This window comes from Strix uralensis, chromosome 8 (assembly GCF_047716275.1).
Source record: "Strix uralensis isolate ZFMK-TIS-50842 chromosome 8, bStrUra1, whole genome shotgun sequence".
NCBI classification, from domain to species: domain Eukaryota; kingdom Metazoa; phylum Chordata; class Aves; order Strigiformes; family Strigidae; genus Strix; species Strix uralensis.
In genome coordinates, this window is record NC_133979.1 from 3,416,334 (window position 1) to 3,444,167 (window position 27,834).

General features: G+C 38.9%; 1 protein-coding gene across 6 annotated transcripts; it reads right to left on the reverse strand.

Annotated features, from left to right (window-relative positions):
- Positions 1-931: 931 nt before the first annotated feature.
- ATG4C (autophagy related 4C cysteine peptidase) lies at positions 932-27,812 on the reverse strand. 6 transcript variants are annotated; one of them, XM_074875863.1, is made up of 12 exons: positions 27,585-27,799; positions 26,843-26,909; positions 23,919-24,049; positions 22,771-22,854; positions 22,044-22,277; positions 18,608-18,938; positions 16,561-16,631; positions 14,959-15,095; positions 11,309-11,387; positions 10,570-10,646; positions 6,203-6,322; positions 932-2,212 (listed from the first exon to the last, which is right to left on the reverse strand). In XM_074875863.1, exons 3-12 carry the CDS (start codon positions 23,992-23,994, stop codon positions 2,042-2,044), a joined length of 1,380 nt encoding a protein of 459 aa, XP_074731964.1. In that variant the 5' UTR covers positions 23,995-24,049; positions 26,843-26,909; positions 27,585-27,799; the 3' UTR covers positions 932-2,041. The 6 variants fall into 6 exon arrangements, with proteins under 6 accessions (XP_074731964.1, XP_074731966.1, XP_074731965.1 ...); XM_074875865.1 differs by having other exon boundaries at positions 27,733-27,797; XM_074875864.1 differs by lacking the exon at positions 26,843-26,909 and having other exon boundaries at positions 27,733-27,812.
- Positions 27,813-27,834: the final 22 nt, after the last annotated feature.

Below are 27,834 nucleotides of genomic sequence, written 5' to 3' on the forward strand. Positions count from 1 at the left end.
TGCAGGCTCCTGATCATTTTTCTTGTTCTTCTGTGCACTTTAATTAGTTAATGCCTTCCTCAAGGAAAGGTAAGCAGAAAGGAGAGCATCAGTGAAACCAGATTATACCAATTATATCCCCCTGCTCTGTGACAGAAGCTTTTAATGACACAGCATAGGATTGCATTTTTTTTAAATGTGAAAGCAAAGTACAACTTCATGTCCAATTTCCTGTCCGCTGTTACCCAAAGGAACCACTCAGTGGTTTTGCATTATTTTTGCTAAAGCTACATTAACTTGTGCTTCACTAAACAGGAATCTTCTATTTTCTAGCTCTCAATGACATTCACAATTCTCCTCATTTTGACATCTAAATTCCATAAATATGTTGTTTACTCCCTCTTCTGGGCTATTAATGAAAAATATTAAGTAAGATCAAGCCAAACATCCTCACATATCCGCAGCATCTAGAAGTAATATCATGCCAATTATTAGTAGGATTCAACAGTGCAGAGGTTACTAATTTAGACAAATGATGTGTGGGTTGTTTTTTTTTTTTTCCTGAAAACAAGTGAACACAATCTCATTTTGGCTTTTTGGAATATTAACTCAATTAACACATGCAAGTGCACACTCCAGCCCTGACACATTCACATACCTGATCTAGTTCTGCCTGAAACCTATCTATTAGTCACTTCTTTCTCATAAAAAAAAAAAAAAAAGAAAGAAGTGCTTTAATGAATACAGGTGATGCTTATCATTTGGATCGGCAACATTTGTGCCTTCTGTGCCTGAACGGCACTTAGAATAGGTTAACATTTGGTTTACAACACAACAGTAAAATTTGCCTTTATTGCAAATAAACAGAGTATTCACACCTTACAATATTGTTTTAGATGCAGGATTACATTCACTTTTAGAGGATCTAATATTAATAAAAAAGGCACATGCATTTACTGTTTTCACACCTTCTTTATTTTCCAAGCAGTGTTAATACGTATTTTAAATATTGCATTTACTTTGTTAAAACATGAAACTATTTATGTACATTTGTTTGCAATCTGAGAACACACACTGTCAAGTAATCATTTGTACAGTAATAACATGTATCAAAAAAAAATATAATCACAGCCCAGAATTTTTAACATCCACTCCCCCATTTGCTTTGATTTAAAAGCTGCACTAATAGGAGAGAAGCCTCAACATTATAGCAGTTGAAACAGGAAACAAACACTGCTCTCTTTTAATAATTGTCTTTAGCTGCTTTGATTGGTTGCAGTTAATATTAATAGTATAACCTTTAAAAATTGTGGGGAAAGGTGATACTTTATCTTCACTCCTCATATTAAGGCTCCAAAGCAAGCTTAATGAGAAACCATTATAAAATCATACTGCTAAATAGTATCTTAACTCACAATTCAGCCTATATAATTATGTCAGTATTGCAACTGACAATTACTACTGATATATCAAACTTACCTTTCTCACACTGTGCTGCTCAGGATGTGTGTCACGATTACAGCATTAACTATTATTTGGGCTTACGTAGCAAGACAGATGAGAGCTCTACCCTTACCACAACAATACAGAACTCAAATTTTGCTTACAGACAAAAATAACATGGTCTCAAAACCTATGGATATGTGTCCATGACACAAAACCCACACATACCTGGCAACCTCTGCTCAGGATTTGTCCCGGATTGACACGACATTAGGGCCACTAGTCAGGCTTTAGGGACTGGCCAAGCTTTTTAAGAGGGCAAGACCAGGACGTAGGCACATTTCAGCATCCCTGGCTCTAAACAATGCCTGTCTTCACTAGCACAATGTGACATTAAACTCATCCAACTAGTAGTGAACAAAAAAATTGGTAAGCACATTTATAAATGACATTTTAAAGACTATTAACATATAAAACATTATAATCTTTATGAAAATAGACCCCTTTCAGCATAAGCTTGCCTTTCTGGGGGAGGGGGACACATACATTTTTTCTTTTTTATTTTTTAAAAGGCAAGTGTTCTCCTGGACAGCTGCCAATAATCTTGTGTAAAATGTCCTTAAAGCAAGACAAACTCCTCTGTACTAAATCTTTTTAATCTTTTCTTTTCATCCTCAGAGAAAAGGTCATTTTCTTCACGGAGTGGACTGGAAGCAAAGTCATAGTCTCTAGAATGACCCTTTACAAAAGTAAACAAGGGATATTTCTCCTTAGATGAAGATTTCAGCATCTACAATGTAAAACACATACCCGATAAAGCGTTAATTGGAAATGAAGAAACACAGTAAGTAGTGATATTTATCTGATGATGACTGCAAAGTAAAAAATGCATTTTTCATTTTTATTATCAGCATCACATTAAAACAAAAGCATTGCACAATCTAAACATCCCCTCCTCCCATTAAACAAACATTTGCTTCCATTTCTTCTTCAGGTAGCTGCTGATTTTATGTCTAACCCTGCATCTTGTTCCATACAGATCACCTCTATGTGCTGTTTGTTTCAGTGCAGCTGGAGCTCTTTGTAGGAAGATAAAAAACTCTACAAAATAGTTAATGGCCTCCTCAAGCACAGGTATGAATTCTGTGGCAACTAAGCATTTTGGAGAGATATTTTTATTGCAGCATCAGCATGTACAATAATCAATGTTTTTATTAAAAGTTTAAACACAGACACCTATGTAAATAAGCCAATCAAGAGCACATGGTTAAAAGGAGGTTGACAACAGTAACAGGCTGTGGTAATGAGGGTGCCAAAAATCTACATTTATAAATCAGAAGACTGAGCATAGAAAAAGCTGGTGGTGGAGAATGATAAATACTAAAACAGATCAGCAAAATGCCTTTAATAGCAGATAAAAATCCACCTTTCAGGCTGTTTTAGACACTTAATTGTTTACTGATTTTTTTTCCCCCCTCACATTTTTTTTTTATTTCTTACCTGCTTTGAAAAAACAGCACAGTGATGCAGTGACATGCAGAACTACATTAGCCTAGAGGTATACACTGTGTGGAACTAAAATCACTAAACGTAATTTCATAAGAACAATTAATCTAGAACAGTAAAAAACCTAAATAGATCTTTTAACAGAACTATTTAAAAAAAGACAGTCAGGGGCTGAGGGGGGGGCTTAAAAAAACATAAAATCACACAGTAAAATCCTTAATTTTACTGTGGTCTGAAATTTTCCACTTTATTCTTGTCTATTGTAATTGCATTTGGCTATTTTAATGTGAAACCTGGGTAAAAGAGTGAGGAGATACAGGAGACACATGCACACAGTAATAAGCAAAAGAAGAGTAACAAATGAGCCTTAGAAGGAAAAAAAGTTTGTAAGACATACAAATGCTTTGTTTCTTGAGAAGACTAGATAATTGGATACAAACCCTTTCATCTCTAGGGGCTGAATACAAGCTGGCTTAGTAGAAACAGGAATTGATAGCCACACGATGGCTGTTTGCTGGTCTGTGAAGGGGATGGGTGGACTCTGGCCAGCTCCTAATTGCAAGTTTGCAACAGAAAACTCCTCCGAATAGCTCAGCTCTGGGACCAACCGACCACCACGCCTTTAAAGCTGGTCCCTCCAAATCAGGACAGGAATACACCTGCAGTTCCACTGCCGCTGCCTGTGTTCAGCTTTCCCTGAAAGCTCCTCTCTGCAGGTACCTGTGACGCCTCTCTCCGTGTACTAAGGGAGGTGATGAAATACTAAATACAGAACATAAATGCCTAAACAAGAGTCAAGTGGAACTTGGCTAAAATTACCGCAGTTACTGTTAAGCTACATCTCACTCAGTGATCACAGAGAATTTGAAACTCTAAAGAACTTGCAAGTTCTTTGGATGCCACCGTGACAATTTCTAAAGAGAAGTTTATTGATAAACTTCAATATGTTTTAGTATTTCAGTGTTAGACTCAGACTGCCACTGCAACAATTAATTCTTTGTGCTGCACTGCGTCCAAGTTCAACGCTCAATCAGTCCAGTTCTTCAGAGGACTCCTCGTTTCTACCAAGAACCTGGGCTACAAACAGGCAAATGCAGTTGTAGCCCAAGTGGATTATTTATTTGCTGCCATGGGTTCTGATAGGGAAACAATTCACTGCCTTAGCAGAAAGAGAAGCCTGCTACCAGTTAAGTAACAAAGTAAAGTAGCAGCAGAGGCTGCGGCCAGGAAAAATCAGAGCAGCCCCAGGTGCTGGGCAAGGCCAGAGCTTCTTGCTGACCTCCTGGATCTGCCACACAGCGTTGGGAAGCCCGGCTGGAACTGCTGTGCCGGCTCCGTAGCTCTGCTGGAAGTGCAAGACAGAAGTAAGACCACAGCCAGTCAGCAAGTCCATCCTTCTCAAGTCCAGATGTGTTTCCAGGAATCCTTAATCTATCAGTTATTTAATTCCAGGTATTATTAAACTACTTAACAATAGCTGCCTAACTAGCAGAAACAGAAAGAAAGAGTAACCTGACTGTGATTTGGAGTCTCACCAATCGCTCCATTTGGGCCCTTGATTTCAATGCCCTAATTTCTCTATCACTGAATATATGGCTCATAAGGTTTATCCTCAAGTAATAAAAGCTAAATCTTTTCTCCCACTTCTTATTGCCCAGAAAAGTAGCAAGAACCTGAATTTTCCAGTCTAGCCTACACAGGGCACACTGGGAGCATACTATGCTTTATAGTTCAAGAGTTACTGCACTCAAATTGCAAACAAAAGGGAAAAATAACAGAAGAACAGGAAAAAACAAAGGATGTGAAGGAAGGAAAGATCATAGACTGTTTCCCACATTGTATTTGTACCCAAACTTTCCTCTGTTTTCAAACTTACTGTGCCTGAAATATATTTATATAAAATAATGTCAGTAATATTGAAGAACTTTTATCTGATACACCAGGATAATAGCTCCCAGACTTGTATCAGCCATGACTATCTTCACAACGTATGTTCAGAAAAAGAAATGTACTTAATCCCAAACTTGAAAGAAGAGAATGAAAAACAAGAAAGAAAACTTTCAATGCAACCAATTTTGTAATTAGATTTTTTTTTTTTTTTAACCATGGTATTACATTCTTTCTTCTACATCACAGAACAGGAAAACATGGAAGAATAGAAACTTCACTATTTAAACTTTCCATATCTGTTGCTTAGGAACTTCTACTTCTTTAGATCTATTTTCTACCTCTCTGTGTAAGAATCAACTTCAGCATCAACCAGTATCTACTATATACAGTATTAAGTTTAAAAATGCTTTTTTGGCTGTAATATTAATACCACTTAACAGCACACTCAGAATGCTGTACAAACATTAATTCTTTGTGCTGTTGTGATAACTACTGTGGGTAGAATATTAATATTGTGACCATCTTCTGCTGCCACTGCATCCTTTTATAGACTACTTTTTAAAAATTGCAAAACAGTAATTTGCTACCACAGCTAATAGAACATATTAATAATGCTGCATTTCGTACACTCAATCAAGGAAAAAAACTCAATTACATTTGGATCTAAATGAACCTATAGTACTGCTTTTCAAGTGGAAGGACGCGACCAGAGAGGTTTGCTGGGTGATACCTGCTCCACAGACTTCAAAACATTGTTACTGAATCATAAACACACTTAAAAATGCCATGAGAAAAAGCACTTAGGCTAACAAGAAATAATAGGCAATTCAGGTTTGCTTGAAGGCTCCTGTGTACCAGAGCATCACGCTGGGGGCTGCTGCCTGCAGCTGCCCCTGCCACGGCCAGGGCACGGTGGGGCTGGCCACGGTGAGGGTATGGGGTGGCGGGGGCACGGTGGGGTGGCGGGGCTGGCCATGGCAGGGGCACAGTGGGGCTGGCCATGGTGGGGGCACAGTGGGGGTATGGGGTGGTGAGGCTGGCCATGGCGGGGGCACGGTGGGGTGGCGGGGCTGGCCACAGTGGGGGTACGGGGTGGCGGTGCTGGCCATGGCCACATTCCCACCTCACGAGTGCCACCTCGTGGGGCCACCAGCCCGCTCTGCCACAGCCCGCCCCTGACAACACAGCCCGGGTTTTACCCATCGGTAAAACTGCATGAAATGAAAAACAAGCTGGATTTTGGATGATTATAAAAGCGGCAATAAATATCAAGAAAAAAATGATGTCTACTTAGCGGAGCGAAGCTGATTCTCTCCCCTTATCCGTACACAGCACACACACGCCGCTCTGGCTGAGGCATCGATCTGCTAACTCCGACACCCACCTTCGTTATTTCTTCAGAAGCCTTCTCAAAGTCCTGCACAGTTCTACAATAAAATCCTATTGTGCAGCTCGGATCCATTTTTTTGAATGACATCTTTTTGGGAGAAGGACAGTGGAATGACTGCAAAGTTCAAGATTAAAAAACATGAAATACATGGTTAAGGTTGAGAATGGCACAGACCAATGCATTTACTTTTTTTTCCACCAACAGCTTTAACATACAATCCCCGGTATCACTTGATTTAAAACCCAGAATACACTTTTGAAGTTCTCTCTTCCAAGTCCCCCCAAAGGTTCAAGTGATTCCACTCTTCTCCACATGTATCAAACCTCCTGCTGTTTATGCTGCATTCACCAAACTTGCACAGAACATCATGTTAGTTTGAAATCTGTCAAAGGTCTGCCGCTCCGAGCAGTACTTTATGAATATTCCCAAGGCAGAGGAGGTGAATGCTCTTCTGCAAATTGAATTTGTAACAGCTTTTGCACTATCTTACAATTACTGCTTTACTACCACCACCCATTGCCCCGTTCCCTCCCCCAGCCTCTATAAAAGAGACATAATGGAATAAACCAGCCTCATGCATTTTCCTTTAGTAAATGAAATGGGTTAAAAACCCCACAAAAACCACAAAAGCAAAACCGTATTACAATAATTCACAAGTAGAAAAAAACCAAACAACATGCCCTGCTTTATAAATGTTTTTTTCCTAACGTGAAATCTCTTTTCATGACAGATGATGCTCTGACAGTGCTGTGAACTGATACCATCAGCAGCCATGCTTAAAGAAAGAAAAACCAAACAAATACAAAATCCCCTTCCCCACACTCCTCATGCTCCGTTTACGAGAGAAAAGAGAAGTATATGCTGTTTATTTAATATGGGAACTGTAGTTTTGGTGAAGCTCATAATAACTGAAATGATTTCGCCACCACTGGCTGTCTCTCAAAGGGAGTCCTCTTTATGCTGCTCCTAACACGCAGGACTACCCCGTCATCCTACCTCTAGTAAATCACTAGCAATCCTGCTACAGCTGCTCAGTAACAAATGCTAACGCACCACGGCTGCACCACACTGCAACGGAGATACCACTGGACTCAAATGCAGATTTTGTTTTTCCCTAACTTGCCCTGACGATCGATATTCTCCAGTGAATATCCTGTGCTGTTTCCCTTCCCGTTCGCACGTGAGCTGCTCTGGCACAGCGCGGGTCAGCACAGCACCAGGACAGCTGACTGACACAATGCTAACACCCAGACACGGCAAGGCAGGAGATTTCTTACCAACACCACTCTCTTTCCTCTATAAAAGAAAACTAACAATGGTTACAATCTAATTTGACTACAGCAACAGCAACCCCTGACAGCTAACATCAAGCAGTCTGTACGTTAGAAACCCATTTTATCCTTTTTTGCCAATCAGAAAAGTCAATCTACAGAAGACAACAGCACCAGGTACCTAATCAGAGTGTATCTGTCAGTGTAATACTTTTACATATTGAAGTATATTCTTCTTTACTTCTGATTACAAACCTAAGAGAGGTATTTCTATTAAACCTCTGCTAAAAACCAGCAAAGTGAGAAGCGCTATTTCTACAAGATTGATTTTAGTCACTGTTTTTTCTCCTAATTCTGTTCAAATTGTATACGAAGAAACTGTACTTTGAATATTCATTCCTGAGTCATCAAATACATAAATCGAACCCTGCCTTACCTATTTCAGCAACACTGTAACTTCAGTTGTGCTGTGCTGTTCAGGGCAGAAGTCTTAATGCTACACAAATCACTGTACAACAAAGAGAAGTGGGTAGGCTTTTTTTTTTTTTTCTTCACTCCTCCAAACAAATGGATTCTGGAAGCCAATACAGAGTGGATTGATTTCCAACTTATTCTGGACAATTTGTCAATTTTGAAAATACTCCCTACAGATAAATCTAACAAGGAACTATCCACACTAAGAAAGCAATTTCTGTTTACTTTTGACATTTCTGGACAAAGATATAATACTATTAAATGCACTAAGCATTAAATTGCAATATATTTTCCGTCTGCAGAAAAGCATTAGGATGCGATCAAGCCAAGCTGGCAGCTCGTGTACCTTCAAAATACATTTTAAAACATTATTATTATTATTATTTGGAAATTCATACTAATGCCAGGCTGCAGCACAGTCTGGAGGATTAGTCGTGGGAACTGAAACCAGAAAGATGTGTATTTTTTGTAGCTTGGCAACTGAGCTACGATGTGACCTTAAGGAAGTCACTTCAGCTCTGCTTCTTTGTGCTCTTCCCATCTTTTGTCTGGCTTACCCAATTAAACTGTAAAATCTTCAGAGAAGGCACTGTATTTTACTACAGTTATTAGCATAAAGGGGCAAGGATCTTTGTTCTAATCTGTGGCTGCTGCCACAATACAAATAGGTAGAGCTGGAACTCACCAACTCTTCTTCCAAATAGCTCAACAGGGTAAATCTAAACGCATCTCTAAAAATAACAGAAGCTTCTGTCTAGGGTATTTTCTTTTTTGCTGCTGTTTTCCTTTTTTTTGAGTTCAGAATCTCCTCATTCTCTAGAGAATCTTATACTTCTGTATTATACGTCACACTAATTAAAGCATCTCGTTAAGCGTAAATACTGAAAAATATACGGTGTTTGCCTTAGGTTGGCCCTAGGATTTGGCAACAGCCCTGTGTATGTCCTTTGATATACATGAGTACTATTTGGTGGTATTTTGCTTAAGGCATTGTGATCAACTTCAACCTACATTAACAGATCTTTCTTTTCATGATAACAATAGACAGGACCACTTCAGTTCACTCCACTGTTCTCAGTTTAAGTTAACTCTTAGCTGCCACACAAAACAGAAGCTGTGAAGATATATAACTTCATTACACACCACTTGACTTACATTCAAAGTGTAAACAGTCAATTTAAGATCACCTACTCAGTTCCTTGGGTGTGAGTTTAAGAGTTGTGCGTGACTCACTTCACTGTTTACAGAACTTTACTGCAAACCTTTAACAATTCTACACTAAGTAGCTACTATTGTAGAGGTGGTGGAGACTAATCCATATTCCTCTTTCTTATTTAAACGCAGTATGTTGTTTCTGAAGCTGTTTCCACGTTTAGGAGTACTTAACTTTACAGAACTCAGCGGCATGAGGAACTACTACTCTTAATCAACTCTTGTTCTAGAGCAGTTGATGCTGTCCTAGGCAGTGGATACACCCAGAGAGTGTTTCTACACTGAACGAAGAGTTGCTCCGAAGATGCTGGAAGTTCATGTGGAAGCTGGACCCAAGATCAAGAAGGAGAGTTCGTACAGATTGCACCGAGTACTTCTGCTGTGAGTACTGTGGCTATTGAACACTTACTTCTGCAACTGATAATGTTTTCTCATGGTACTTGTAAATTGAGTCCTTTAATAACCTCCTTTAGCTCTATCTATTTTCAGTACAAGTTATTTGGCAAGAGGTTAAAGAAAAGGGAAAACAGTATGGTAAAAAAAACAAGCATGATTTTTAAGACCAAGGCATAGCCTGAAAAGACGCAGTCACTACATCTAGATGAACCCAGAAAGTCATGGCCTAGAAAGGGGTTAGGGGGGAAAGAAAGACCAAACGCAGTACCTACACCTTCAGACCTGTCAGCTTCTGGGAAAGCACTATTTCATAAAAATAGCTTGATTAAAAATAATAATAAAACGTGTTAAAAGAAACGGTTCAGAAGACTTGAATAAAATTCATCTAGTCAACCACAAACCTCACTGATAAGCCTCAAAAATTTCCATTTGTATGAAGCTAAAAAAGTGACCTGCAAAGCTGTTAGCAGCAAAAGTTACATTTAAAATGTTAACCACCTACTCCAGTATAGAAATAGTATGAATTCCTAGATAAAGCAGCAGCAGGTAAACCCATAGGAACTCTGGTTCCAAACCGACAACAGACTCCTACTATTGAATACTACAGTAATTCTCTCCATGATGTTGACTGAAAATTGAATTTAGAATAAAATAAAATTGACCAAAAAGACAAACTAACAAAACCAAATCCAAATAACTCAGGTTTCAGATCTCCAAACACTGTCTATTTTCTTTGGTGGAAAATTACTTAAATGATCATCTATTACAAGGTTTTCTGATGATTAAAAAGAAACAGATGAAGATTAATGAAGTAAAAATTAAAACCCCATCTTGAGTTGTTAACCTCTGGTCATTTTTGTTGATTATAGGCCTATAAAGGAGGGCAGAACTTTGATAAATAACATGTAACTGTAAAACCATAAAGATGCAGCTAGCTAGAACATCTCTAAATAATTAGTGTTTGATTCATACGGGAAGAAAACAGTGCCAGGTCTATATCCATACTACCTCAAGAGGGAAATCCTTTATGCTGACATCTACAAAAGATTGGCAGTAATGAGGATCCATGTAAATCAAACTGTCATCTACAAGGACAAAACAGAAGACAAGTAATTCAAAAAACACCTTATTATTACACTGCTTACAATCCAATTTCTATGCAGAACAGCTGAAAAAAAAGCCAGCAAGTAACTGCTTGCCAGGCTGATATTCATTGACTGAAGCATAGGTTTTTGCAGGACAGATTAACTTTTGCATAATCAAATATGCTTGTATAAGCAGAATTTTTATAAAGTGATGAGACTGTCATTTAATTTTTGGTGATAAAATTACTTTTACAAACACACAATTATATTCTGGAGTTTGCATATGAAAAATGCATTGTGCTACTTCATTCTGACAGGAAGAATATATTGCTTGTCATTTAAGCATCAACTAACACCACTTAAACTAGTAAAAAGTAAATACGTAAATAAGAACTGCCAGATAGTAACAGCAAACGTTCCTGAAGTTTTGTGAAACAGATAAATTATGCCTTGTTTATGCAACAACGGAAATTAAATGTACATTTTACAGAATCCAATTACTCTGTGGGGTAAATGACAAATGACTGGACTTGGGTAGATATGATGAATTAATAAGGTACTCATTTTGCTATTTTAATCATGCTATTTCCCACTGGTTCGATATTAACTTCCTAACTCTTAAAGAAAAATATTGAAGAGACATAACATATTAAAACACTAACCTTGAAATCCAGCAAAGTAATACGACTGCTTGGGTTTGCCACCAATAATACCAACACAATACTCAAGGCTTAAAATTCCCTACAACACAAGAACATTAAATAATTAGGACAGCATTAAACAGAGTAAGTATTGAACTGAATTAAACTCTTTGCTCTTTCTTTACTGCTTTTAGGCAAATAGCTTTTTTTTTTTTTTTTTAAAGACTGACTTCATGACTTTCTGGGGCTTGACTCAATTTTTAGAAGCTTAGAACTGACCAAAGTGAAAACATTCCACCAGATATTCCAGAGAAAGTCCTCCCTTTTCATGAGATGTCCATACATTGAGAGAATTGGCAGTATCATTTTTGGGGAGGAGACAAAACACGTCATACAAGTTGAGCACAGGTTGCTTAGTCAAAAAAATATCCAAGTATTCAGATTTACAGAGTTCATAGACATTTACATTCTGTGGCCCTGGGGGCTCTGTTCTTTTTGCATTCAAATGTCTAGAGTATGAACTTTTACATCATAGGGAGAAATGCCAGTTGAAGCAAGAGTAATTACAAGATACAGCTCTGAAAACAGAAGCCCAAAATAAGGGAGGAGAGAGAGACACACAACAGACAAGCCCCATAAATCTTACTGGATGTTGACTGTGAGGGTAGAGGAATCAGAGCCATCAGTATGTAGCAACTTTGAGAAAGAGCCATTACAAATACACCGTATGGGACTTCAAGAGGGAGAGGGGGTGAGATACAGAAATCATTTCAGTCTGGAGGCGGAAAGAAAGAATCTACTCCTCCAGCCAGGGCAAAGCAAGGAGCCACTACGGGCAGAAAGAGTTGGGAGACCAGCTGTGCGCTACAGTCACACCAGCACTGCCAGGGCATCTCTGTTCATTCAGGTTGAAGAGTTGGGTTCTGTAATCCACGTGTCTGTGCCAGCACACAAACCTAGCAGACTTATCACTACATCATCAAATGTTGATTTTCTGGATATATCTCCTGGTATTAGGGAGAAGGATTTACCTGTATACACGCAATTTTGCCAAGGTGAGAACAGTGCAGTAGCTTAGCTGACTGAAATTCCTCTATCACCCACAAGCTCTGGATGCAGTCACAGACAATGGACACCAAAGAAATCACCCTTGATCATTTTCTATTAAAAGAAGTGCCTAGCAAAGGAGTGGAAGAAGGTACAGAGGACTTTCCTCCCTCTCCCTTCAACATATTTCTACTCTTTCTGCTTTCATGGGGTTCTGTTTCTCACCAGAGCTCATTAGGATTTTTGTGAATATTCAGTCTTGGCTTAACACAGTTCTCCATTAGCTATCCCACCAACTCCAGTGGGAGCTGAATTTTGCCAACTTGAGCACTTTGGAAAGCTGAGCCCAACTGTTCTAATGAAACTGAAGCCCAAGACCATTAAATACTCTGAAAACTGAACAGCCTTTAAATGTCCATAAATCACAGTGGTTTTCTTGTGGCACTAGACAAGTGTTGGGTCCAAAGACTTGGATGCTGGCCCAAACTGGGACAGCAATCCAGAAGACTATCAGTTGAGCTAAAGTGAAATCTCCATTATCTGGCAGTTATATCTATATCCTCTCCTCTAAGAGACCAACGATTAAAAGTATAACTGTTACATTATCATTGTGTAAGTAGGGAAAATTTCTCTCAACAAAATTATTGATATTTCATGTACTAATAAAACCAAAGCTTCTTGAGATAAAACTTTCTCTGCTTAGACAATGACAAAGTAATGCAACATAGCAAAAACTACTGTACTCCTCACCTGAGATGCTAATAAAGTCAACTTCAGCATGATTTATAAGGGTTAAGAGAAAGGCTGCTTATTTAAAATATGAATGAGAAGGCTTTTTTACAAAATGCTCCTCGATGGCTGAGCATTACAGAGCACTTAGGCAGAGCAGAGGCAAAGGCTGAAACACCTAAGGAGGACACATCCTCTGCCAGTGAAACAGAAAGGGAGCAAAGCTTCTTAGAGTTATGAATAACTGTTTAATCTATGGGAATTTTCTTGTAAAAGTGAATGATAAAAAATTTATCAATTTTCATCCATAAATATAAAATCCTTTGTAAAAATTACCTCTTGTACTACATTCTAAAATCTGCATTTTTAACTTAAATCCAGAGCCCAAGAAATTTAGTCGCTTCTTGTGAAGTCAAGCTAGAGATTGGAGTGACTAATATATGCAATTGAAAGCCCTCTTATCACAGTCTCCATTATCACAGACTGCAAAGGGCAGCACCAGGCTTGGTAAATGAGCGGCAGAAATCCCAGAAAAGCCAGTTGTACCAAGATTGCAAGCCAAGATAACGTGACTGTGCTACAAAACCCAGTGCCATCAGACTTATTTTACTCTGGCAAAAGAGTGTTTTTGAGAGCTAAATTGAGCCATAGATAGACGTCAATAATAAAAGCCAGTATTAAGGAACTGGAGTCACTTTTCTTTCGCTAAAAAAGCCTTATGAAAGTTGCAGAAGCAACTGTTTGCTAGCTTACAAGCAAAGGCACTGTGTGTCTTCCTGGACCTGACTCATTCAAAGGCTTTTTTGCAGTTAACGTTGAAAGATGTCTAAGACCACAGGCTTAACCGTGTCAGAATTAATCAGGAAAGAATTAAAACTTTTCCAAAATCAACTGTCTGAAAATACAAGGAAAAGAATCAGGAAAGAAAAACAATTTAATAGTATATCGTTTAAATAAAAGGCTTCATCACTCAGTCTCCCCATGCCATTAAAAACCAAATGTTTTCCTAAAATTTTACGGAGACAGTTGCCCCCCCCCCCCCCCCCCAAAAAAGATGTTAATAGACTCTCAGATTTTGTTCATGCTACTACATTATGGTCTTTTAAAAATTAAAGACAGATAAACAGCAGCATGGAAAATGATAAAGCAGCAGGGCTAGGAGAACAGTCTCTCCCCTAAGAGAAGTATTCTAGTGCTCAAGAGGCAGGATTACAGTAATTACAGTAACATCTTCAGGTGCTAGCACCATGTGCAGAACCTCTGCTGAAAACACAGAGGACAGCATAGACCCTCCTCCCCTCTGCTTTACTTTTTTCCAGTTCGTTTTCATCTGTGGTGACTGCTTGCTACTCCTGCATCACTGTCCTCAGAAACATTCATCCTAATATCCAGATAGTGAACACACACCTGAAGTAGAAACTAAAGATACCAAAAATTTCTATCCCCTAAGGGGAAGAAAGAGACAAAAGAAAATGAGAAGAACAGACAAAAGCAACAACCTTAAACCACTTGACATTTAAGAAAAAAAGAAACAGAATAAGGAATTTGGTATATTTATATTTTAAAATGCTGACTGATACTTAATATAGCACAACTCTTAATAGCATATGTAACTAAATTACCATTTGTAATTTGAGCCACTGCATTAATGTCTTTTCAGGTAGCTACTTTAGGAGTAAGACAGTTATCACAGCTTTACCAAGGGACATCATGTGCTCTGCAATTATGTCTGATCTTGTAATAGGGAAATTTAAAATCTGTAAAGTCAGACTTTACAACCTTCAACTGTAAAATCACCACCACACATTTAATAGGTAGAAGATTACCATCATGAAGTCGCTTTTCATATCACCTAGTGCTACTATTTGAAAAATGGTTGAACTCTCATTTCGTACCTTTACAAACTCCAAGTAGTCCATGTTTGTTCTCTCTCCACCGAGTCTCACAGGAACTAAAATAATTACAGCTTTTGTGTCTGCTTTTCCAGAATCCATAAAAGAAGACTGTCTGTCAATAACATCTGAACTGTAGACTGCAAGGAGACACACAGAAATATTCATATTTAAAATATAACTGCTAGCTCTTACAAAGACACACCTACAACATGTCATCACTTAGTTTGACAAATTAAAACTGCAGTCCTTCAAAATCTCACTGTCCTCCTGAAATACAACTCCTGAGTGACTCTGACGAAAAACAGCGTTATGCCTCCTTATTTTCAGCAGTATTTTGTAGAATGGTAATCTGCTGCTGCTGAGATAAGATACATTGCCAAGGAAATGCAGAAGGGGTAGGCTAGGAGAAAGCCAATAAATATTTATTCACTTCATATAAACTACTTCTAAAAGGAGTAATTTAAAACTTGAAAGCCTACAACTAACAGAAACGTCCACATGTTAAAGGAAAAAAGACAATAATTGATTTTAATAAATACTCAGGTTCACTGTCTAAAGTTAACACAGTCATTGAAAATGAGTGAAAAAAATTAATGTAGTATTATTGCTTATTCCCTCCAAACTGAGAGATGCGAAAATCATCACCAGAACAAAGAAGTGAAAAATTAATAGAATTTTAAGTTTCCACTGTCATTGTAAGTCAGGTGAAACTGGTTTGCAGTGTATGATTAAACAGTGTCTCTTTAAAACCAGTTTGATTGATTACCCAGGGATGTCGGTCTCGTCTGTCCTATCCCAAGATCAGTTATGACATAACTAAAATTTCTGGCAGCTAAACATGGCTACTGAAGTAATACATTGTGCTTAGATTTGAAAGACTATAGTCATTAGTGTAAAGTTTCACTGCACGTTTAGTTTATCTTGTCATCATTTTCTGCTCCTGAACATCCAGAGCTCTAAGCTCCTCTGCCCATTATTGATTATTTAAAATGCCACGTTGGAGCAGAGGAAAGGTTACCACTGTCTGGGGTTCACCATCCTGCTCACATCTTTGAACTCCAAGCGAAACTGACTTCTTACTAGTCTAAGAGACTGGTGCAATGTTTTTTTTCCACTAGAAAAATCGGTAAAAGGGAATCCTGTGATGCAAAAGACAAATAAAACGTAACTAACAAATCTAACTGCAGTATTTTTTGGTTGTTTGGTTAGTTTTGGGGGGTTATTTTTAGTAAGATAATGAAAGTTCTTACTAGCTTATTGAACAACATTGATGTGAGTACAAAACAGGTTATTAACTGATTTAAATCCAAAATAAAAAGTTACAACGGGCAGACTGTAAGGAAAGGTTATCTGGCTGGATTTGGATTTCCACTATAAGATACCACACAAGCAATGTACAAAGCTTTCAAGTCGTGATGTCTGATCTCAAAGAGAACAAACATCTGTATATATCGAGAACCCCTTTGTCTACATAATCTCAATTTTGTGGATCCATTTTTCAGTTTATTTTTTTTCCTTTAGAGCTCTATTGTTAAGTGCTTACTGAAAGGCATAAAAAGCATCTAAAATGTTTGTAAAAATCTACATAATCACAACATTTACCTGTACAATCCTGAGCAACATAGACTGTTACTCCTTGTAGCTCAGGGTCTCTCGCTTCTTCAACAGCTTTTCTAAGTACAAACACAAAACTATTTAACTCATCTCTGATTTTAAAGAAATTAACAGTAAATAAACATAAGTTATTTGATTTTTAGAAACAGGTTGGTTTTAATTGTTTGTTGTTAGGGTTTTTTGTTCTGTTTTGGAGGGGGCTTTTGTTCTTTTTTTAAAATTCAAGACACCTTCCATTCCTGATAAATACAGATGGGGGAGTTTTTTTGTTTGTTTGTTTTTAAACACTGGATACTAAGATCCAGTGTATATGGCAACATGTTTTTTCCAAGCAAAGATGACAGTGTCTGGCTATTTAGAAGAAACAATGAAAACCACAAAAAAAAGCCCAAAGAAGCACATTGACATACGATGAAATTCATATTCACTACCTAATTTCTTTCTGTTTACAACAATTTTCTGTCATGTATATTGGCATAATAAAGGCTACATTTGCTGATAAAAATCCTGTTTTCAACTCAATAGATCTCTTTGGTTGACCTCAGTTCACATAGCCACAGTTCAACTAGCCACAAATTATCACCTCATGTCTATGGAAATAAAGGCGAGGGCATAGAAAGCTGTAAGGTTTCACCAAAACTTTCAAAAAGATAATTGCAATATTTGGCTATCCTCAAAAGAGTAAGAGTAATGGACCTAAAAACTAAAAAGAAAATATATGTCGGTAGTCTGAAGCATAATCGTCAATCAAGGACAACATTTGTAAAGAAATTAAACTGTTCAAAATAGAAGATTAGCCTTTGACTTCAATACACGCTTGCATTAAATGGTCACTATCCCTTTATTTCACAATATATTCTGAGGAATCATTTAATACAGTCATTCTCAAGTTATGAGAGAGCTATACATTGTTAGTACTGCTGTAAGAGAGAAAGGAGATCTAGGAAAGGAAACCTTTGCAGTGTTGGAAATCACCCGTAGGTTTGTGTTGAATCTAATTCTTGACCACCACCACCCCCCCCCCCAGCTCCCATTATGTAAACAGGCTACTTCAATTTAAAGCAAGCAAAAAGAATTCTGACAGTTTCTATCATCAGAAAAAAACAGAACACATAAATAATGCTAACTTCTCACATCACTGTATGCATTTGCATGTATGCACACATATACACCTGATTATTTCAGCACAGATTCACTTAACATTAATATACTTTTATACTAAATATCAGATTCTTTTATACTAAATATCAAATTCTCCTATTCACATAGATAAACATATGAACTTCGGCTTCTGCTGCTTAAATGACTTGTTAGTGATTCAGCTTACAGGTAAACTGGAATCCACTAAGAACATGAGCATGTAATATGGCTATTAAAAAAAGACAAAACAAAATCTGTAATATTCCAAGAAATGGCATATAAAGGCACATAGTATGGAGAAATTTGACTTTCGACTTTTTTTTAACCACACTGAATGTCACAGACCCTTTACTTTTACTGTGATATAATTATAATATTAATAGTCCCATACATTTACAGTTTCACAAGAATTTGATGTGTGCAAAGAAATGCTGAAAACATCAATTTTAGCTCTGACATTTCATTACACTATCAGTACATTACAGCCCCCAGGTTACAGTATTAAAAAAAAAAAAAAATCTATAATGTTATGCATGTTCCAAGGTTGAAAGAGTGGTTAGTTTTTAGAACATTTCATTAAATGCAGCTCTACTTAAAAGCCTAGGTTTGGGAGAGATACTTGGGACTTCTACTGCCCAAAGTACAGGAAAACAGGAATGTCTTTTTTTTCCTGAAATAAGATTGAACAAAAGCTCAGAGTCAGTTCCTGCACCTACTGCTATCTCCCTTCCTGCCTCTGAAAAATCTCTAGAATTGCTACCAATACGGACATTTTACAAAGCCAATCATGAACAGTTAGATGCTCACTTAAGCAGAAGTAATCTCATGACACTTTGAAATGCTTCTCCTGTAATGTGTAAGGCATGGTAACAACAAAGAATAAAGGTATTTTTACCTTAAAATGTGTGCAACAACTGCAGGCCCATACCAATCTCCAGCAATTTTCCCAGACTTCTTTCCATATTCTATTAGCTGATGTAAGCCAAAAGCTGCCAGCGGAGAGTCGCCAAACCAAGAAATTATTTTTCTATGATAAACTTCATTTCTCATTTCATTGTCATCACAGTTTCTCTTTAATGTTCCCTGATGATGATTTGACAGGATCTTGGGTTCTCTCTCTGCTGTAAGCGATGCTTCGAATGATGCTGTCAGCTTTTTCACTGTATGGACTGTCCATGATTCAGAATCTGAATTGTCAATGTCCAACGCGTCTGGCCAGACCCAGGCTGCAGCAAGAAATTTTAAGATGCATATTAGGCTTAATATTAACTTTTTGGTGTAATTCGCAAAGCACATTAATTTCTCCCCAATGTTCCTTAAACTAATAGTATGTACTTTACATACTGAGATGCAGATGTCAGTGTTAAAATTTAAACAAAGAATTCGAGTGGAGTATGATTTGCTTTGATTTTCTGCTGAATGATAGGTGAAACAAAATACTACTAATGGTACATTTGTTAACAATGTATGCTATCTGAGAGAGAGGTCAGCCTCCACGATCCCAGTCAGTTAAATACACAAGATATACCTGATTACAAGGCACAGGTTAGAACTATCTTACATATTAAAAATATGAAAACTGGCTATTTATTACCATCTAAAAAGTTTTACCACGTCAAACAAGAAGTTTCAAAAGCTGTTTTTAATTCTTCTGATTTGTCAGTTATTAAAAAAAAAAGCAAACCTGAGGAATTATTCATGTAAAAACAAACACTTGTTCCTGGCAAAATGTCAAAGCAGATCAGCAGAAAAACAGACAAGATTTCTTTATTTACTAAATTTGTGAATTCTTTACATAAATTATGAGACAAACTTGTTGAAATATTATTCAGCACAGTCCTACAGTCTGCATTTCTAGCTAAAGGTTTCTCCAAGCGTTGTCCACCCAGCGTTCCCCTTCAGCGTAACGGTGGTTCAGCACATCTAGGGAACAGTAACGCTGCCCTTGTCAGATGACTGAGTCTCTCCCACAAGTTCAAACAACAACTTGCAACACAGAGCGTGTGAGGAAAGCTCTGAAACACAGCGAGCACACTGCTAGATCAGAACATAGCCTGAAGGCCTCAAATGAACCTGCCGGAAGGCTGCCACGTGCAAGCAGGAACAAACCCTACAGATGAGGTGCTTTTGCTCAGCGAGCCAGGTCTGGGTAAACTCCAGGAAGTTCAGAAAACCACCATGACAGCAGCCAGAGGAACCTTTTCTGACAGAGAGCAAGAACTGCAGCCTTCCTCAGAATTGCTACTGAAGTACCTATGTAAAAGTCTTTGAGAAACAAAGGAGAAGCACAGAGGCAACTATATTTTAATTCTAAAACCTCATTCAGAGCTCCAGTAATGTCACAAGTATTGCTGGTAACGGCCATAATCCATGTCACCCACTCTTTAGCGCAACAACCACCCCACATCAATGGCTCTTACCACGAGTGGCACCTCTCTGTGAAACCTCAGGCCAGTTTTTCTTTGCAGACCCAGGCAGATGCATGCGTCAGCTCAATGTAGCATCACAGGCCTTGCTATTCCTCTACTGTGAGCTTCAAATTTAAGTCAGTGTCTTAAGCACCGGCATTTCAAAGTAAAACTTAACCCGTACCTTAATATTTAAAATAAAAACTCATTTACAACATCATTCAGCAGTATCTGGAACATTCCACATAGCAGTGGAAGTGTAAGTATTCCAGCTAGTAGACTGCAGTCAAGTTTTGCTTTGTAACAGAAACAATACCATTAAACCATAATGAAAACATCCCTGGGAAAAGAGTAAACAGCGATGAAAAACTTCATGTAAACACTTAAATATGTTTCAAAAGCTACCCAGACCTCATAAAAAGCTTTTCAAAAGATAATTCACCAGCTGTCAGAAGACAAGGTGATGAGAAAAGTAGTCCAGAAAGACCATCCACATTCTGTTTTTCTATGCATTTGGATTGCCACAGAAACACTAGCGCTCTGGAATCACCAAATCACTTTCCAAATGAGGATGCATGGGGGACAGTGCAAGGAATTCTTTGTAACCACGGATTTTAAAGATAGAAACCTGAGGCTTTTTTGTTTGGGGTTACTGCAGAATGAGCTGTTATGCATTCCTACTCACAGTTAGTCTTCTGATCAGATTTTTTTTTTAAATGTACATATTACAAAAGTTATATTTAAGGGATTTGTGTTCTCAGCAGAAGTATTTTCATAGGTTTTAATATCTGCAGTCAGTTGAAAGGGATAATGCATGTTTTATGACTTAAATATCTACACCAAAAGGAACATTCAGTAAGCCAATCTGACGGTTCGGCCATGACACTGCCAAGAAAGATGACTTTGTGATGCAGCTGGTTTGGGACTATGTTCACAGTTTACATCATATTTGCACAGTAAGTACAAACTATTATCAAAACAGGCTTTCACAACTATCTTCTACGAAAGTATTCCTGGGCTCCAACAAATGGCTGAGTAAACAATACGCTGTATTCTCTCTAACTAACATGTCTGGGTGGCTTCAGGTCCATGTCTTGGATCATTCTGACAACAAGCAGTGGTGACAGAGGACATGAGCAACTGTTTGAAAGGAGCAATGTGGTAGATTATGAAAGGGATTGAGAAGAAGAGGGGGTAAACTATGACAACCAAAAATACCTCTACGCAGGACATGGCTGAACTTGGAAGAACAGAGAGGATTTGCACTCTTAGCCTGTGAAAGCGGATAGTGTTCCCAGGCTCCTAAAGCTGCTTCTTTCAAACAGCTGTGACTGAGGATATTTTGAGATAGACAGTGATAAGAAAAAAAGGGAAGTTCCTCTGTAAGTACATGGGGGGAAGGGAGGAAATGAAATGGTGAGAATTTCAACAGAAAGAATGATGCATGGAAGTTAGATTAGAATCCTTCTATTAACTCAATATATTAATACTAGAAGAAATTGAATAATGTACAACTTCAAAACTGATAAAAGAACATCACTTTTGCCATAGCTCACAGCTACGGCTGTGGAACTCATTTCCATATCTTGAGTTCAAGAAACAAGCAAGTTTCAAGAGAACTGGCCACCTGCATGGATAATAACAATACCCAGGTATGGGATCACAAATTTTTGTGGTATTTTACTTCACAGTTACCTTCTGTGGAGTTGCCAGTATCTCCCTTTGACAGACTTTGGTATTGCCTTTTTCAGAAATGAAGGAGTAGGACAGCTAGATCGCTGCTCTGACGCAGTATAACAATTCCAATATTAATGAGGAGTCCAGAATCAAAACCAGCTTGCACTTTTGATGTGGACTACATAAAGAGCATCACACTCCCTACAGAATGCCCATGCCAGATAGAGATCTTCTCTCATAACTTACCTCTACCAAGAAAGTGAAGCATAAGACCTTGAGCCAGCAGCATCTGACCCGTTCTCAGTGTGCAACCCCAACCACAGTCTGTTGTTAACGCAGACCCCTTTATCTGAGGGAACTCCTCTCTGTAAGTCAGCCATATTCTAGAAATAAAATCTTTACGAAACTCCTCAACATTTCCTGAAATCTCTGTGTTGATTTTATCAAAATTGGACCCATCTGTAGAGAGTTCACCAGATTCTGCAAGGCAAAGCACAATTTCATTTGTAACTTGGTATGGCACTTCTGTTATTAGAAGGAAAGTAAAAAAAAATACAAGTATTCTATTAGAAAAACAGGGCAAACTTGCAGAAAGTAACAATCACTTCAAATACAAGAAATGAAAATTGGAAGGCAAGCATAAAAAATGTGCCAGCTGGGGGGAAAGAAAAAAAAATGCAGCCGACATTACTGTGCCAATGGAATCACTGACTTGCAACTGCTTAATTCACCTAAATGTAAATGGCCAAATAGAGAGAGATTCTTAGAAAACTGCATTCTGCAAAACGATAACAAAAGTCTTGGCGTAGTGACTCTTTGTACAGGTGGTGTTGGACATTTAAACGAGTATTTTCTAAGCTTTTCGTATTTACATTTTGAATTCAGTAATTGTTAATGATGGTCTTTCTAGAAGATTATATCCACAGAGCTCCTGCCGAATAAGACTGGAATGAGTGAAGTGCTACGTACATACCGTCAGTTTTGAAGTGGTAACATTTTCCCAGCAGAAAGACTGGAGAGTTTCTACTGAAGTAAGTTTTTGTTTTCAACACCCAACCTAAAATAGATGCAAAACAAATACAAATTTGTGACTGAAGTATTCCAAAAGGGAATTGCTAATAGCATCTGGTTAATAGCTCTACAAAACACAGAGTTCTGGTTTAAAAGTAACGTTGTTACCCATATATGAGTGTTTGAACCCTAATACAATGGTACTACTCTGCAGAAATTGTTAGGATTAATTAAACATACTTCATCAAAAAATTAAATTGCAGCTTTCAGACACAAAAGGGGTAGTATAATATGCTGTACAAATTCAAAGGGCCAGAATTCAGTTTTTAGGTTTTGACAGTGTCCCCAGACAGTAGCTTTTTCACTTAAGTCTTAATCCTACAGTCTTTTATATCCTAAATCCACAGAGTTTCTTGAACTTTTCCTATCACATATAGGGTGTAACGACTACTATTCCCCTTCAACCACATGGTAGCCTTAAAGAAAGGAGAAGAAAAGCATCTTTTCATCTTGCCAGACATCTCCAAGGTTCAGTTATTAGAATTAACAAAATTTATCAGAAATCTGGTGGTAAATCTCAGTGACCTCAGTCTTAGAAGGAAAGAAGGAAAATTAAGGTTCAGGACAGATTAGTAAAGGGCACACTTGAAAATGTGGTTGCTTATAAACAAATTACTGACGTTCAACTGAGGAAAAGTATGTTACTCAAGTGTGTGAAGTGCACTCTTCAGTGCAGTTTGTATTTCACACACCATCCTATTTTTTCCAGAAAAGTACATTAAAAAAAAATAATCTTTGTGCAGATGATTCCGTATTATCCCTATTTAAAAGTCTATGCAAATCTAGTGTCATTTACGTAATGTACTTACTGTTTTCAAAATAACTAGTTTTAAAAGGAATTATGCAAACTTGTTTGAAAAATGAAAAGCTACAGGAGTTTGTTTACTTGGGCTGTTTATAGTATCAAAGTAAAAATGGTTTCAAGTGCCATCTTGCATTTTTATTATTAATATTATTTAAGTTTCTGAATCATGATCCCATTCATGTTAACAAGAAACATTCCATTCATTTCAGTGGAGACAGGATCTTACCATCCACTGTTTCACTTACTGTATTTCATGTTGTGCCATGCAGACATAAACTTTGATTTTATCTTTTCTACTTCATCTGTCCCCGTGGCCTCCATATTCAAATTCTAGAGAAAAAGCCATCGCTGTCTTGTAAGATGTTCAGTTCTGCTACTGTAAAAACAAAAATACAAACATATCCATGGGCACTGAGAACACAAGGTATAGTATCACAACCAGCCCACCTGGGTACTTAAGCCTAACATGACCAGAAACAGCAATAAACTTGCAGAATCTTTCACTACCAGGGACTGAGAAGCAATCACATGTTCCATGAATAAGTAATAAAATAATTTAATTCCAAATATACACCAATAAAATTACTACACAAAGCGAAATAAAATATAATGTTCTCCAACAGCTCTCTATTGCCCAACAAACTGATCTAGAGCGTATAACCTGCGCTGGCATACTCATTCTAATTGGCAGTGAAACGAAGAGCTATGATGCATTTCACTAAACAGAATAGATGCTATTCTTTTCTGCTGAATAGAATACAATAAGCACTTTTTTTCCCCCCACATCAGGGGTTCTGAGCACCAATAAACAAATCTTGGTTTTAAAAACAGCAGTAGCTTCAGACTTCTAATCAAGAATTTTCTAAGCCAAAGTTTACAGGCACTGGAGGAATTGAAAAACAAAGTGCAAGATGTTTTGTTGTCTGTGTGCAAGGCAGAAAATGTGTAGTACTGAAGGTGTGCATAGTAACAGTGACATAATTTTGTACAGAATTAACTTACTAGAGGTAACATCAGAAGATGACTAGAATATTGTCATTAAATCCATGTTTACTTTACATCTAATTATCACTTGCAGTGCAAAAAAGGCTCCCTTCCGATTTGATCATGTTGTCTACAGTATTCCAGCTGTATTGTAAGAATAAGAGTTGTAAAATGGTGGTAAAAACCAATACAATGCAGATTAATTTTGCAAAAAAATGGTTATAAATTTTCCAAGGTGGGGGTGGGAGGGAATGCACTTTTACTGACACAAGATGGACTTGACCTTAAAAGCAACCTAAACTGGTAATAATACAGAAAGAATATATACTACCTTTATCCTGTTTCTGAGAAATCTGAGAAAATGGGACGCAACTCCCTTCATAGTCCACCTGCACCATTTGTAACAGGAAGTGTGCTATTAATTGAGCTTCCTTCACTGCATGTATTCTGTTAATGGTTAACTTTAAAATAGTTCAGACAGGAGATTTTGTTGATGATATTTAGTAGCCCAAACCCTTGCATAGATAGCTGAAAAATTAAGAGCTGCTGCTTCAAGGAGCTCTTGTGGGACATCAACAGTTGATCAAAAGTGGTACACCACTGCAACCTTCACTGAATTGTTAGCTAAATTGTGATAACATCAGATGGTGACGTGAAGAAAAGTAAACTATCTCATTTAATTGATAAACTTGGACCAGGAGCACACACCACAACTGATGTTATACATAACCACAGAATCACAGAATTGTCTAGGTTGGAAAAGACTTGGAAGATCATCCAGTCCAACCATCAACCCAAAACCTCCTTACTTTAAAAGGAGAATCTACAACCATATTCACCTTTCCACATGTTGTTGTCCACTGAGTTGGGATCAAAAGCAGGACAAAGACTAAACCATGTTACTTCTCTCCACTGGGAGCGTATTTTAAGTAAAGCCTAACCACTGATAGTGTTAACTGAAGAGAGTGTGAAGAAGTTGGGGTGACAGAGTTTTCAGAGCCTGAGGGGACTCACATTGTTTCTGGGATCAGTACGTAGGGCAAGGAAAACAGCAGTCTGCTGCCCAAGCCACCCCTAGCATGTTTTTCCACTATTCCATTGTATTATTTCTTAAAAGTCTGTCAACAGCTTTTTGATGGAACAAGAGGCAACACAACCTCACAAACATGCAGGAAGACTGACTGTTTTTTGCTAGTGAAAATAACTAATAGCCACAACTCTACTATGATTAGCCTTGTGTTAAGCTGGGGTTTTGTAGGGGAAGAGAAAGACAATTTAAGGTTGGGTTTTAATTTCCCACCTTTTTTCCCCCCCTCTTTTTTCTTTAGGAAAAAAAAGGAGAGACTGTATCACTGACTCTAGATGGCAAAGTTGGTAAGATGAACTTCTTCAGGAGATGTGTTTGGTCCAGCCTGCCCTCACATGATCAGTCAGCAGTGTGCATTTATGCAGAGGCCACTTATTGCCTAAAAGCCAATATCTATAAAAGCTCCCTCTGGCTAAAATTAGAAATGAAACAAACTCTACTGCTCCAAAAGGGCCTGGAGGAAAAATTATTGAAATGAGAGAGCAGCTCATTTTCCTTTAAGAGACAATGGTCATCGCAACACATTTTTCTTTCATCCAGTGACATTTCTTCCCTAGCATTATGCTAAAGATGTGGAAAGACTTCTAAGAAGAATGCTAACACAAAGCAGGCACATTTATTCCACTGGAAAAATGCCGGCTCTTCCCATCAATGTAAGAAGGCATCAGTAATTGTTCCACTGAAATTAATGGAACAGCATCAGGAGAAGGTCACAGGGAATACAGATTCAAGCCCAACAGGCACAATGCAACCCCCATTATTAAATCAAAAGCTAATGGTTTTATAGTGAAGTTGTCTCACTTAAGAAGTTATCTAGAACATATATTACTAGTGTGTTACTTTACAGAGTGACAAGACACACCTCTTAATGAAAAGTGAAGTCCTGCCCCTCAGAGCCCCCATTACTCGGCCTCTGAGGGGGGATGATTGCAGTGAGGTGGCTTTTGTTAATAGTGATGGAAAAAAACCCCAACAACCTAACAGAATTTGTTTTCATTAACAACAGAAAAGCAAAATAACCTGCTGATGCAACCACAGAGAAAAGGCAGGAATGAAATCTAAATGTGACTATTAATTAAGTATGAAGACCCCCTTCACCTTTTTTCTACCTGGGAAGAAACTGAATCAGCTGCGACGACAGTCAGCAAAACCCACACAGAAGTCCCTGACAGAGAATAATACAAGAGGTCATTTTTAAGGAGTTACCCCTTTCCAGTTGCAAACACGTATCAAGACAGTTAGAAATAATACTTGGTAAAGGGCAGGTGAAGAAAAACAGAGGGTTTTTTGAAATCCTGTAGCAAAGAGCGAACATTTTACCCATCCCGGATTTAAAGCCAAGTAGGAGCTGTTCGCAGAGAAGCCGCCTCCCTACTCGCCGGTTACTACTCCGGCTCTCCACAGCCGGGGCAGGCGGGTCTTTGTATCCTCACGATGACTCCCGCGGGCTTTGTCAGCAGACGGCGGATGGAGGGGGGGGATCCCGAACCGCCTCCCGGCGGGAAGCGAAGGCGGCCCCGGTTACCCCCCGACCCGCGGCCGCAGCGCGGCTCCCACAGCGGCCCGCCGGCGGGACGAGCAGACGCTGGCCCACACCCCGCTCCCCGGGAAAGGGGCTCCCGAGCGCGCTCCTCACCCTGCGAGACACGCACAAACGGGCTGGCCGGCAGCGCAGCCCCGGGCCTGGGACGCCGCCCGGTAGCGGCCGCCTCCTCGCTGCCACCACTGAGGCGTTTCATCCCGCCCGGCGCCACGGGCCGCGCTCCCGTTCCGGCCAGCGCTTCCCCCCAATCCCACCCCGCCCCGCCCCGCGTCCCTCCGCCGGCCGCGACCCGCTCACCCCTCCCGGAGCCGCCGCCGGTGCGGGGCGGCGGACGGTTAACGCGCCATCGCCGCGGCCCTCCGCGGCCGCCGTAAAGGGGGCGGAGGAGCCGCTCGCACGGTCAGCCGCCGCTCAGCCGCCGGAAAGCGGTGGGGCCGCCGTTTACCCGCCCGGTGAGCTCCGTGGCGCAGCGGGCCGGGGAGCGGCCTCCCGGGGCTTCAGCCGCGGGGGGAACGGGGCGGAACTACAGCTCCCGGCGGGCGCGGCG